The sequence below is a fragment of the Anguilla anguilla genome, chromosome 3 (genome assembly GCF_013347855.1).
Source record: "Anguilla anguilla isolate fAngAng1 chromosome 3, fAngAng1.pri, whole genome shotgun sequence".
In the NCBI taxonomy this organism is placed as follows: domain Eukaryota; kingdom Metazoa; phylum Chordata; class Actinopteri; order Anguilliformes; family Anguillidae; genus Anguilla; species Anguilla anguilla.
In genome coordinates this window covers 56689870-56704521 of record NC_049203.1, presented here as the reverse complement: position 1 = coordinate 56704521, position 14652 = coordinate 56689870, and the positions used below count along the sequence as shown (strand labels likewise).

At 40.5% G+C, this 14652-nt stretch overlaps 1 protein-coding gene across 1 annotated transcript; it reads left to right on the top strand.

Moving 5' to 3' along the window:
• The first annotated feature begins 2509 nt into the window (after positions 1-2509).
• On the top strand, positions 2510-14434 carry LOC118223028 (acetylcholinesterase-like). The gene is made up of 5 exons (XM_035409076.1): positions 2510-2774; positions 7497-8976; positions 9719-9911; positions 10242-10420; positions 11559-14434. Exons 2-5 carry the CDS (start codon positions 7554-7556, stop codon positions 11678-11680), a joined length of 1917 nt encoding a protein of 638 aa, XP_035264967.1. The 5' UTR covers positions 2510-2774; positions 7497-7553; the 3' UTR covers positions 11681-14434.
• Positions 14435-14652: the final 218 nt, after the last annotated feature.

The following is a 14652-nucleotide window of genomic DNA, read 5'->3' as shown; positions in this document are numbered from 1 at the left end:
TAAAAATTATTATTATAGTAAAATAAATAAAAATATTCAACTGTCAAATGAACTATGAAGATGTTTTAAACTCCATTAGAACTCGCAAGTGCCACAAGTGGAAAGGAAATGATTCTACGCGAAGGTTTAGAAAACCAATCCTGTACAAATTTACAGGTAAAATCAGTTACAGGTTTCCAAAACTTTTTTGATCCTACCGCCAAGGGATTGTAAGCTGAATGTTCTCAAAATCACTGGCAGTGTAGATTTGACAGTTTTAAGAAGCTGAAATGGTTTTTGAAAGGGGTGCTAGGGTGTACAAGGCCTTAGATTAAACAGGGATTAAACTGGCTGCAATCAGGCTTGGCTGTATTTAATCATCTGAATCTAATTATCAATTAAATTTGGTTAATTGGTTGATTGAGTAACTAAAGGGGCAATTACTTTTTCTCATAGGTGATATTGGTGTTTGATAAGGTTTTTCATTAAATAAATGAAATAATAATTTTAAAAATGTGTTCTGTGTTAGCTCATTTTCCCAATTTGTCTCGCAAGAGTGGCTTTGTGTTTACTCAGAATAATCAGAACATAAAGCCTCTCTTGCAAGACCACTCCACATTCTTTTGCCATTGCATTCCACTGTCCAATTTCAATAAACTGACAGAATTAAATAAGATGACACAGAGCTTGCCCAGGATCCAGAAAAAATTTAGTCAGATCAGACATCTGCAATACATTCTCTGCAAAAAAACAAAAACCAACAAAACAAAAGACTTGATGCACAATCATTATATAATAACTGGTATGATTAGTATATACAGTACTACCAGGACAAGACAATTATGCAGTGCCTTGCATTTCTAATAAACAAGTAATTCCCTTTAAAGACAAATCTCCATGTCCTTGTTTCCTCACTGCTTCTCTCCCCTTACTGCTACACCTCACTGCCTGTATCCCTTATGTTGGTAATTGTCCTGATTGAATCAAGGAAAATTAATTGTGGGTGAGGGGAGTGGCTTTGGGGTTTGAGTCTAGAGGAGACAGATAATCAATGCCAACAACATTAACACCAAGACTGCAAGCTGAACACTGGAACTAGAGATGCACAGATTGAGGGAAAACATCATCATGCAAGCAGTAATTCTCTTAACTTATTCTGGGAAACAACATTTGATTACGATGTACAGTCAGTACACGGGGTTTCAAAATAAACAAGGATATGAGAAATTTACGAAAAATAGCAACCATGGGTTTCAAATTCCATTTGAAAAATCTTCACCTACACATTCTACCTTGTAAGATCTTTTATTCAGCTGCAGTTGGAGGGTTTTACAATAATGTCTCACCTGCGTTTTTTTTTTTTAAATTGCAGTACATGTCCAGGCAGTAGGCCACAGATATCCGATAGGCAAGCTATTTTCCACACTTCAATTATTTATTTTATTTTGATCATTTGGCAGATATTCTCAGTCAGATAAATATGACCTTGACTTATTGATATATTGACTTATTGGTAGCATTCTTGACCCACAATTCAATCCATTCGTTGCCTGAAAATCATGATGATAGGACATCACCTTGGTGACACAGGAAATTGTAGACTGTTGTCTTCACTGTAAGTATAACAGAAATTTAACTGTCCTCTGAGTGTGGCAATATATTTTCCTGTCCCTTGGGAGGTAGTGTTGGAAAGAGAGTGCACTCTCTTTAATTACAAATATGTAGGGAAAGCTTCCACACTCTTACCTCACCCCACTCCCTTCCCTCTGCAAACATGTAACGAACACAACCACCCCCATCTCAACTCAGTATTTCATACTCCTGTTTTTTTCTCTCTTTTGCTCTATCAGAATTTCTGTACAGTAAATGAGAGGCGCAAGTGCAATGCACTTATGTACTAAGAGGAAGAATACAAACATAATAGGGAGCAAGAGACTATATTTTAAGAGGAATGGAACACATTCGGTTATTGTTTTCTTTGTTACCACGCAGGTCTGTGTCCTGTGTCATTGTGTTTGTGAGTTAGTATGTACTTTTTAACATTTGTATACTGCACTTGTGGTATTTGTGCTGTTACTATCTGCTACCGTATGTTAGCATAGTAGATTATCTGTCTCAGTTTGTCAGTGTTGCATCCATTGCATCCAATGTTGCATGCGTAGTTTGCTGGTGTTCTGGTGTTCACATACTGGGTCCAGTAGGCTATGTCTCTGCTCCATTCACAGTTTGGATACTTCTACTGGAGACAGCATTCCCGCTGTAACAACATTCAACAGCACCTGTCATCCGTACACAGTTTCCACTGATTTCACAAAAGGAGGCAGTTGTGGATAACATAGACGTCCCCGCGCAATGACAGTGTTGAGTAACGCGTTTGTGAACATGGACGAATGATCAAGGTAAGGAACATCTCATGTGAAAAGTGAAGTAGTGTCATAACGAAAATTTGGTGAATGTACAAAAAGCCGCTGGCGTGTGTGTGTGTGTGCTGGGGTGGGGGTTACATCTCGCGAGAGTCCTCTGTTTTTTTATTGTAAAGGGTTTATTATGGGCAGTCTTCCCCTACCACTGTTGCAGTAGGACACAACGTCGTGATTTACGCACTGTGCTAAACGAGGCGACATAAATCGTTATATTTTTTCAGTGTCCATCGCCCCAGATAGTTAACCCTGTTTCACTACCTCTTAACCCCGATTGGAGCTTCAGCTTGCCTAGTTCAAGGACGGAGAAAAGAGGGAGGCAAGCCTTGGGGAAAAACAACTAGGTTCAGCCGGTTTGACAACGGGAGGCTTCAGGTACAGTAAATACATACAACTGTACTTGAAAATATAAGTAGAGTATTAGTGAAAAAGGCTACTCATTAATCTGGACAGTGTAAAACAAAAGAGGAATGGACGTAAGATTGTTTGTAATTTGGCATAAGAGTGTTTGAGCGTGTGTACGTGTGTCACGGCGCCTGCATGTAGTTGCATGTGTGTAAGTGTGTGCTTGCGCGCATCTGCTCCGCTAGAAGACGCACCATGTCTGTCATTTCTGTACGTACATTTTTCAGGATATCGCGACTCCAAATTACTACACTGAGAAATTTATACATCTATTCGGATTAGCCCGTGCAGTGCCCTTAATTTATTTTGATATTGACATAGCCTATGTAGTTAGCTGAGCTTAATTCGTTTATGTCTGCCCATTGAAATATAGAAAGTAAGTGGGACCTGAAATTTATTATTAGGCCTAATATTACCGTTGTTGTTCAGCAGCTGTAATTGCGATTTCAAGGAGGCAGGTAAATTGCATTAAATTGCATCGGACAGATACAAGCATTTATTCGCGGTCATGAAGCGGCGGTGTTGCATAATATTCTGTGCAGCGTTGCACTGTCGCTCTTATTTGACCGAGCTCTATATTTTAAAGATGACATCATGTGGATCTGCAGCCTAATGTAGAGGCTATTCAACGATTAAGCAAAAACTAAATCATGCGTAGACTTGCGTGCCCGTGTATTTTAAGAGGTTGTTCATTCACGCATGCGCGCAGCAGCCAATCCTAAAATTAAGTCTTGTTTACGTCCAGCACCTGTCCCATAACTGTGTCCCTCTTCTTTTTACTGCTGAGACCTGTTATAATCAGACCCAAATTGGGTAGACCTCTGAATCCATCTGAAGATGTTTCTCAAAAACCTGTGAAAGTGTCAAAATCGACATTTCCATGCATCAGCTAGGAACGTATACTGGGAGCTTAAATCATATGGCAGAATAAAATCTATTCTTTAAATATATATTCTGTAATATTGTTATCAATGTAAGATAAACTCATTTATAAAGTTAATGACTTCTCAGGTACTGCTTGGGTCTTTTTCTGCTTTACCTCTTATGAAAAGCTCTCAGATTTCTGTACACACTGCAGAATTCGTACACATGTATTTCTAATGCTCACACGTACACATTAAACACTTGCATACAAACATGGATTTTTTCTGTTTTGTCTAGCTACAACTACCTTGTGTGTGTGTGTGTGTGTGTGTGTGCAAGTGCAACTTCCAAATACACTGAGATACCCTCTTCTTGCAAACTCTTGAGGGGCACTGAATGCGCACTGCAGAACTTTGCGAGCTAAACAGGTTTGTTTCAGTGTATTTATCAGAATGTAAATCACTAGATAATAGGAGCACTAAGGTCATACAACTGCTGTTATGTAGCAAGTTTACTAGTTTTCTTGGCATTTTAGCCAAGTCATCTAGCTCGGTATATAGCTACAGGACAGCTAAGCTGTTTTTGCTATTATTCGTTAGGTTCACAATAGTTTAAATGACATCCATACTGTATGTTAATTCAAGTCATGTTAATGAACTGGCCAGGAGGGAGCTGTTAAATGATAACTATTCCAAAACTCTATCTCAGGTTTTCAACTTAAATTTTACCCAACAAGCTATATTAAAATATACTTTGTTAGGAAAAAAGTGCCTACAATATCATTCTGTTTCATTATAATTGCATGCTTTCCACCCAGAGAGTTGAGCTAGCCAAGTGGTTATTGAATAGTGAGCCTGTATGGTTGTCTAGGCAACTAAACTGGCCATATTTTAATCCGTAGCTTCTGTGCTGCTAATTTAGCTAAGCTACCTGTGCAGTTGAAAACAAAGTATAACAAAGAATACTTTTGTTGCCTAGTGTTCTTTGTATATGAAACACAACGATAGTTGATGATGGTAAATTGTAGCTACAGTTGAAATGTATTCTTCTTTTAGACTAATTATTTAGTAGGTTACAATGCTGGTATTAGGAAGAGATCAACTAATGTTTGCAAGCTTGTTGACTGAGCATCAGCAGCTATCTGTGACTAGCTATTGGCGTGCTGTAGATGTGGCATCAACAGGTGTCATACTAGGTAAACTGTTCAGTCACTTTTAATACTAGTTTTTGCTACTATAATGCTATATTATAAGATATACATAGGGCAAATGGGTGCAGGACTGAACTTTAAATAATAGATGACTGTCAAATGATACTTAGCAGTTCACTGTACAGTTGCCTTGATCCAGGCAGTGTGTCCATGGGTGAAATGTTAGATGGACTAAGCGCAAAATGGAAAATTCCAGTTATTCCTGTGCCACTCATCAAACTGTCAGTGTTTTGAAATGCACTGTCTGTCTTGTCATACAGAGTGATATATGGGGACAGAAAAGTATGCAGCACATGACTGTCTCAAATTTGTAATAAGTTTAGTGGTATTGTGTTTTCTCTGTCCTTTTCGTACATCATGATTTTATTGGAATATAACTGAATATCACTCTTTAAAAGCCAGTATTAGTAATCTGGTGTATGTAGCTTTAACATGCATAGTCTCAGAGGGCTGTTTTATTTCCACTGAGAAAAAAATTCAGATATACAAGAAAGTATTCGTCTTTACAGAAAGAAATGGAAAGTAAGAGGAACGTGACTGTCACAGAAGTAAATCTGATGAACAGAATGAGTCATGATCAAAAGAGATAGCTATAGGCATCATTAAGTAGGTAACAATCATATAGAGCTAGGAGAAAAGGATCCATGAGGCTATCTAGACTGGGTTGCCATGGTAACAAGAACAGAGTTCAAACCCTGACTCCGAGGGTGAGAGAGAGAGAGAGAGAGAGAGACAGAGACAGAGACAGAGACAGAGACAGAGGCAGAGACTCCTTGTTTAAAGCCCAGTGTCTGGGTACAATAAAAATAGAAAGCATGTTGAAGGAGCCTGTTTTTTGTATATGTAAAACAAAACCTCTGATGCAGTCCTTGTATGATGCTTTATGATGCAGGGCATGTTTCAAAGAGAAAACATAATCTAACATTGAGATACTGCATACATATAGTCTAACAATATGTATATGCATATGAGGTGATATGTGAGTATATGATAGTGCATATGACAGTGTGTAATCCCAGACTGAAATTGATCCCCCTGTGAACTTCATACACAGATTCTGGGTTCTAATTTGAGACAGGACACCAACTCCCCCTTCCTTCCCCCTCACCCCCATTTCCGCCCCTCAGCTGTCTTTACAGATATTAATAACTCCATTGAGACACACAGAGTATCATACCCCCCCACCCCCCAACACCCAGTTTCCTACAGTCTTCTCTACAAATCTTCTATTTTCCTAAGTACACAAGGATTATACCATTGTAAAGCAGATACGTCGTACTCAATACTGCAAAATTGCAGTGTCAATGTCAATATGATTTGATATTGTTACAGTGTCACAGCAATGTCATGAGAGTGCCTAGTTTGACCTGGAGCCAGGGATTTAATTTCACTGGGCTTGTGTCGTGACACTTCCTTTCTCGGTTTAATATTTTTGAAATTTATTTCACGCAAGTGTCATTAGTGTTCAAGTTATATGTACAAACTAAAGGTATGAAAAGTGAATGAATGCAATTTTTTTTAACGATGGACAGAATCGTTTTCATCTGAAGCTCACTGCATATGTGCATGCAGGGCTGGTTCTAGGCACAGGTGATGTAGGTGGTTGCCTAGGGCGCCATCCGTAAGGTGGGGAAAGGGGGGGCCGTGATCATTACCTACACCCCCCCTTGGTCACTAACTACAGCATAGCCCCTCCCCCTGGTCCAAAATTGCTATCTACAGCTCCCCCCACCGCACCCCACCCCACCTCACCCTGCTATTGTGCTGTCCTAGAGTGGCACAAAAGTTAGAGCCAGCCTTGTGTGCATGCATGTGAACTTCTGTTCTGATCTCTCGACAGGAGCAGAAGCCACGTTGGACATTTCAAATAGTTGGGACTGTTTCAGTTCACAGTCAATGAAAAAGCATCAGCAAACATATTAAATCTAGCGCTTGGACAAATGTCTGTCAGTATTTCTACTGGAGCATTGTCAGATACATATAACAATTATTTTTAAGAATTTAAATTGAGGCAGTACATACAGACAGAGAGACCAATAGAGAGAAATGACACCCCTAAAATAGAACCTCAGACAACTGAAGTGGGATGGGGGGCAGAAATAGCCACGCCACAGCTGCCATCCAGTCTATGGACCCCTGGTTCCCTACTGTGCCCCCTACGCTAATCCCATCACCACAGCAACCACACAACACCACTAAACACAAACAATAACACAGGTGTGCGTGTGTGTGCGCGCATGTGCACACATACATATGTGTGTGCATGTGTGTGCTTGTGTATTTATATGTGTGTTTGTGTGTGAATATGTGTGCACTTGTGTTTTTTTTTTATTGGTGGTTTGGTGAGTGACAGTTGAAGTTGAAGTGGGGTGAGTCTTACTTGGATTTGCTATAATAAAGGCACTGTTTATCCAGGGCTTTGGTTATTTGGATTTCAGGGCTTGTCATAATCATTCAGTTTCCATTGATGTAATGTTTCTTATTATTGTTTTCATCTTTTATCCACTTTCTCTTTACCTTTATATTTTCAAGCCTGTTTTTCCCTCTTCTCTTCTGCTTTTCTCTCTTATTTATTTAACATCATAATCACTCTGTGTCTCTTTTCTCCTCTTCTGCAGAAAGAAAACACTTCAGTTCAGGAAAAAAACTAAATTCCCTGAAAATAAAACATCATCATGGGGACTGCCTCCCTCTTCCTCTTGCCCTTCCTCCTCCTCTCTCTTCTCCCTTCCCCATCCATTTCCCAGAATGAGAATGACCTCACTGTAACAACCCACCAGGGACGCGTCCGAGGTATTCGCATGCCTGTTGTGCCAGACAGAGGTCATGTGACAGCCTTCTTGGGCATCCCTTACGCTGAGCCCCCTTTGGGGAAGAAGCGCTTCCGGAGAGCTGAGCCCAAAGAACCCTGGACAGGTGTTTTTGATGCCAGCTCATATCCAAATGCCTGTTACCAGTTTGTGGACAACTCATATCCTGGCTTCCCTGGAACTGAGATGTGGAACCCTAATCGGGAAATGAGTGAGGACTGTCTGTACCTAAACATCTGGGTCCCAGCCTCCCCCCGGCCACACAATCTCACTGTGATGGCTTGGATCTATGGGGGAGGTTTCTACAGTGGCTCCTCCTCATTGGATGTTTATGATGGGAGGTACCTGGCCTACACAGAGAAGGTTGTGGTTGTCTCCATGAACTACCGTGTAGGGGCCTTTGGCTTTCTGGCCCTGCATGGCTCTTCAGAGGCTCCTGGAAATGTGGGGCTCCTAGACCAGAGGCTCGCCCTCCAGTGGGTGCAGGACAACATACACTTTTTTGGAGGTAATCCCAAGCAGGTGACCATATTTGGAGAGAGCGCAGGTGGGGCCTCTGTAGGAATGCATCTTTTGTCCCCTGATAGCCGTCCAACTTTTTCTCGTGCCATCATGCAGAGTGGTGTCCCCAACTGCCCCTGGGCAACCATCAGCCCAGCAGAAGCTCGAAGGCGTTCCACCCTGCTAGCCAAGCTTGTGGGTTGCCAGGATGGCAACGACACAGAGATTGTTGACTGCTTGCGGAACAGACATCCCCAGGACCTGATTGAACAGGAGTGGCAAGTCCTCCCCTACAGCAGCCTGTTTCGTTTCTCCTTTGTTCCAGTGATTGATGGTGTTGTCCTTCCAGACACACCAGAGGCTATGCTGAGCTCCGGAAATTTTAAGGACACTCAGATTCTATTGGGAGTGAACCAGGATGAGGGCTCATACTCCCTTCTCTATGGCGCCCCAGGCTTCAGCAAGGACAATGAGAGTCTGATCTCCCGAGAGGATTTCCTTGAGGGTGTGAAGATGAGTGTTCCCCATGCCAATGACATTGGCCTGGAAGCAGTAGTGCTGCAGTACACAGACTGGATGGATGAAAACAACCCTCTGAAGAATCGGGATGCCATGGATGACATTGTGGGAGATCACAATGTCATCTGCCCCCTTCAGCACTTTGCCAGATCATATGCCCAGCATAATGCCCTTCGCTCTCAGGCTGGGGTAGGGGGGTCCACTGGGGCAGGCGTCGGAGGAGGCAACTCAGGAGCAGTCATCAATAGTGGAGGGGGCAACTCAAATGGTGAGTCAAAGAAAGACAGGGCAATCGGTCATGCAGGTATAATTAAATTAATTCAAAAAAAAATCTGTGCATGCAAAGGAATTCAATTACATAAAAGACTGGAAGATGTGAGTTAGAATAAAAAGTGGCACAGACATTCAGAAACCGTTTCTTACCGCAGTTTTTTACCGCAGATTTCTTTTTATTTTCAATAATACTGAATTTTGTCTTACCGTATGTTTTAGCTGTCAATGCCATATGTTGCTTTTACATATTACTGTTGCAGAAAATGTTTATTAATAATTAGTTACTATTCACTCACAGAGGTTCATTAATTACCTTCAACTGTATAATGGACAAAGTGAACAAAGAAAATGACATTAATAGTAGTAGTAATGGGAACGTTTAACTAACTACCTAGATGTTACTAGTCTGAAAGCCTACCTTTTGTAAGTTGTGATAACATTAAAATGGCAGTGCCAAGAGTTTTTTGGTGGTAACAATTTACATTTAATTAATAGGCCTCACTTTTCTGTCTTTTCAAAGAAAAGTATTGTCCACTCCCAATCCATTCATTCATTAAGCAGCAATAAAACATTACTAGAGGCTTGCACTCATCGTGAGTGTAGCGCTAATATTAAACTTTAAAATGTTCTTGAGAAAGCTCCAACATAAAAATCACAAATTCTCTCTTTTCTCTCTGTCTCTCTCCCTCATGCTTATCAAACTGTCTCAAACCTCTTAAAAAATCAACCCAAAAAAGGAGGTGTGTACCTCTACCTGTTTGACCACCGGGCCTCCAACCTGGTGTGGCCAGAGTGGATGGGGGTCATCCATGGTTATGAGATTGAGTTTGTGTTTGGCCTGCCACTGGAGAAGAGACTCAACTACACCGCCGAGGAGGAGAAGCTCAGTCGCCGCATGATGAAATACTGGGCCAACTTCGCCCGCACTGGGTGAGGGACGGACGTCTTTTTGTACGTCGCTTTGGATAAAAGCGTCTGCCAAATAAATGTAATGTAATGTAATGTAAGGGAAGCGGGGACTGGGAGGAAAGATAGAGGGTCTGAGAGGTCTTTTAGATTATCCAGGGTGTGGGTGGGATAAGAGGCCAGCAAGAGTGTACATTATCATCAGGCAGAAGGAAAAAGAAGCAGAGAAAAGGACAGGGAGGGTAAAAACCTGGTAGGAAGGCGGATAGATTGAAGTAAATTGTGAGCATGATCTGACGGATGTGTAGGACATCCAGGATGATTGAATGTTGAATAAACCTCTCTGTCTTCCAGTAACCCTAACCTGAATGCAGATGGCAGCTTGGAGAGTCGGCGAAGGTGGCCTGTTTTTACGGCAGCTGAGCAGAAGCACGTTAGCCTGAATATAGATCCAATGAAGGTTCACCGCGGACTGAGGACCCAGCTGTGTGCACTGTGGAACCGCTTCCTGCCCCAGCTACTCAATATCACAGGTATTGCATTATGTGTGCACTATAACCTCATATTTATTGTTTTATTGCAAATCCAAAGTGCTGGAGTAGAGAGCCAAAACAACAAGTTTTGTACATTATATTCCTGGCCTGCTGATTTAAACTGCAGGTAACAATTCTTGCTAGCATTAGCTGGAGACTAAAAAAATAAGGAAAAAGATAATAACATTATACAGTGTCTTGAAAAAGTATTTGCCCCATTCCTGATTTTCTTTATTATCCTTGTTACACTGAATGGTTTTTAAATTGAATGAAAATAACTTTTTTCACATGGGTGGTATGGTATTTCATCAAACAGTCTGCAAAAGAATACAGATAGTGGTTTATTGAAAAGTAGATGAAGTGAATTGTTTGGAAAATCAATACAGAAAAATAATCCTGTTTAAATAAGATCCGGAATACTCCTGGTATTATTAGTGGTGATTAAGTTCAACTGAACCCACATTCGGACATAGAGATAATTGTTAGATAAAGATAATTGTTTTAAACATTTAAAAATATATAGCTTCAGTAATACAGGTAACCATCCCAATGAAGGCTATTATTATGGTTATGAATATATTCAGTGTTCTGAGAGACACCCCATATGAACAGAAATAACTGCCAGCAGAAATTGAATTTGAATTTCATAACTTTAATTCATAGTGCAGTCATTTTATTTTGCAATGTTTAAACAGAATAATTGTATTGAAAATTTGAATTTGTATTTCACTATAAACCCATACTCCCCGGGTGGAATGTCCATGTCTTATATTTGAATGTTTTGTAGGCAACAAACCCCCCTCCCACAACCTGAGCAAACTCTTTTTCAAATCATTAAACATCCCAAGCTAATTAGCCTTATTCAACATGAGTTGCAATGTCAGCTCTCTTTGGGCGCTCTACTGATCTCACATGACACTGACAGCATGTCTGCAGGCTTGTGCTCTCGTACCTGTGCTATAGAAGAGTGATGTCTTTGTCTGATCGGTACTGGTGTGAATAAAGATATATATTAATGTGGAAAAAGGGTGGAAGAGTAACAATAAACAAGCAAAATCTCTCACTGACACTGGGCTTTACACAAGGATTTTGCTTCTCTCTCTCTCTCACACTCTCTCTCTCTCTCCCACGCTCACAGACAATATTGATGAGGCAGAGCGCCAGTGGAAGGTTGAGTTTCACCGTTGGAGCTCCTACATGATGCACTGGAAGAGTCAATTTGACCACTACAGCAAGCAGGAGCGCTGTACAGAGCTCTGAGCAGCGAGCGAGAAAGAGTGGGGGGAGGGTCAGATAGGGTGACCACATTGCTCCATAATCTCTGAGACACCTTGAGGCAGGTGAATGTAGGCGCAACTTAACTTTACACAGTTACTCCTGTTCTCTGATTTCCTTCTTTTCTGGCATCTGCAGTGGCTGGCAGAGTCACCTAAGGACTAAGTTGACTTTATCTTGCTTTTTACATTATAGTGTACACAGATCTAGGAGCAATCAGGCATCTCCTCAGAATCTCTATGAGGACTTTTGTGTTATTCTCTATATGTTCAAGGAAATGTGGAATATAACTAGTTGCGGGGATTAAGCTATCTGGGGATTATGGAGTAATACCGTCATCCAAATATGAAAAAAGAACAAGGACGAAATTCAAAGGTGTTAGTGACTTTTGAAGACAGACTGCGTGCATGTGTGTAAAAGGAGGAAACAAAGAAAGAGCGTGTGTATGTGTGTAAGTTTGTGTGTGTGTGTCTGTGTGTGGTGTTGGTAGGATGAGACTGATGCTGGGAAGCCCTCATTCACTCTGATCCTCAGGATCCCACAAATCTCAGATTTTTTTTACTTAAGGATTTTATTTTATTTAATCTTGTAATCTTTTTGATTTACAAAGGCGGCTACCACTATGTGGCACTTTCTATGTGTTGGCAACACTATGTGTGTATCTGTCAGTCTCTCAATTTGTTTATCTGTTTTCTCCCATGGTCTTGTCAGTCGTCTGCTGTCTCAATTTGTGTGTGTGTATGTGGGTCCAACTGAAACCACTGATCAAAAACCGGAATCAGGAGTCATTGTGAGCTAGCCAGAAAACTGCACTGAAACACACTATTAGTCTGTGTGTGTGTGTGTGTGTGTGTGTGTGAGAGAGAGAGAGAGAGAGAGAGAGAGAGAGAAAGAAAGAGAGAGAGAGAGAATGTTTGTGTCTGTGTTTGCATATGAGTGTATGAGTCTGTGCTGTAACTGTAACACTGTAATATGTCCTTCAGTCTCCTCAGCATGCTCTTGTCTGTATGTCTATCAGCCCCTTCCTGTAACTGCGAGTGTATCTCTTCCTTATTTTTGTTTAATCTAGAGGGGCATGTTTTGTGAGTACTGCTGATATTGTCTTTGTGCCAAGAGGTTGATGTAATCCTGCCAACCCCCACTCTGAAGGAAACATTTCTCATTATCCTAATGGAAGGAGTTTAATTTACTCAGTGCTTTAATGTGACAGACCGCTGTGTCAGCCATGTACCTCAAATGGGACTGACTGTTGTTGGCTGAAGTGGACGGCAGGATGGAGAGGGAGAATGTACAGGGTTATGAAATTCATGCTCATCTTTAATATTTATTTTGTGTTTTTGTGTATGTGTGTGTGGTGTGTGTGCGTGTGTGTGTTATTTTTCAGGTAACTCTAATAACTGATGTTGTGATGCTGGCTCTGTGTCTGTGTGCCTCTCTGTCTATCTGTCAAGTGTTATTTATTTTAATTCTTGACACTGTGGAAGGGATCTGGATCAGTGCTGTAATTGGTCAACGGGTCTTCCAGCAAGCATTTTGATTGGTTTAGTTCCCAGTCATGTCACTCCTACTGATTATGGCTGAAGTAGCTTAGTCTAGCTTTTAAAATGTAACTTAAAAAAGATATATCTATGAAGAAAATGCTAAATTAATTATCTTTAGATATTTAATTATAAATCTTCAGTAGGGATGAAGAGTGGAGGTATTGTTTGTGTGTATGCGTGTTTTGATGAGTCTGAGTGACAGCTGCTCAAGCCTTGCATCCAATAAAAAGTCCCTGTTTCCAATGCCTCCAATAAAATTCCCCTGTGCATGTCCTGAGCCCGCACCCTTGTCTGTATCCTCCAAATATTGTGACTGTTATTTTCTGTATCAATATACCCAGTACTGATGTGTAGAATCTGTGCAGAACAAGTATTATTTTCTTATCATTATTATGATAGCAGCTCTGAGATTATGATGTTAGCAATAATTTAAAATACTGATTACTGAAAATGTTTGATATTTAAAATCACAATGAAATTTATTCATGACTTAATTTATGGTGATGACAATGCTGTTGATGATGATGGCGATTAGCATTGTTGTAAAAATCATAAGAAAGATATGTATGGGAAATTTAATATGAAAGTGCTACATCAACACTTTTATCTATTTTTGTTTCCTTTTTTAGCCTGTTATGGTTATGAACACTAGTGTTTAAAATAGAACAACATCTGTAGTTAATGTAATCACACTGGTGTTAGCTTGTTGCTTGTTTCTTGCAGCGTCAATCCGACACTCCCCATGCTGCCTCCTTCATGCTATGAGGTTTAATTAAAATAAGAGAAATAATACACAAGGAAAAATGATTTCATACCAATTGGCACACACCCAGAACGGTCCAAAATTTGTATGGCGGGGCATTTACTTTCAGTGTGACGGTTATGTTTCCTCGTACTGTGAGTCAGTTTCGATTATTTACAAGTATATTTTCAGCACTTAAGTGCTTCAATACCCCATCTTCAACTCTATGTTCCAAAAGGTCCGCAATATAAAAATAATGCAAGCCCTAAGCTTTCTCTTACTTTTATTATTATTATTATTATTATTATTATTATTATTATTATTATTGCTCCAGATAGTGCCCGCTGTGCCAAACTTGTCATGTGGATTTTCTGCATGGTAATATTATCTCCCGATTTGGGTACTGTATCTGAAGCCCTTCAACAGAACCTCATTAAACAGATTGACTAAAACATCCTATCGCCGCACTGTCTGTCTTTCACTGCCTGTCATCTCTATACTTTACTGTCCATCCCTGTACCGCACTGTCTATCTCTATGCATTACTCTCTCTGTGCCGCATTGTCTCCCATCATTCACTGTCTGTCACTGAGGATGTCATAGGTGGCTCTTTTAGCATTTTTGCGGTGTGTACTAGAGGAGGGAGTATATGCTGTTTTATGTCTTCATTTTGCA

What these genes read in the sequence shown, in the direction of transcription:
- LOC118223028 (XM_035409076.1), top strand. Translation starts at nt 7,554, where the DNA reads ATGGGGACTGCCTCCCTCTTCCTCTTGCCCTTCCTCCTCCTCTCTCTT. An exon ending in GCCAACTTCGCCCGCACTGG is followed by an intron (nt 9,912 to 10,241) that starts GTGAGGGACGGA and finishes TCTGTCTTCCAG; the next exon opens with TAACCCTAACCTGAATGCAG. An exon ending in CCAGCTACTCAATATCACAG is followed by an intron (nt 10,421 to 11,558) that starts GTATTGCATTAT and finishes CCACGCTCACAG; the next exon opens with ACAATATTGATGAGGCAGAG.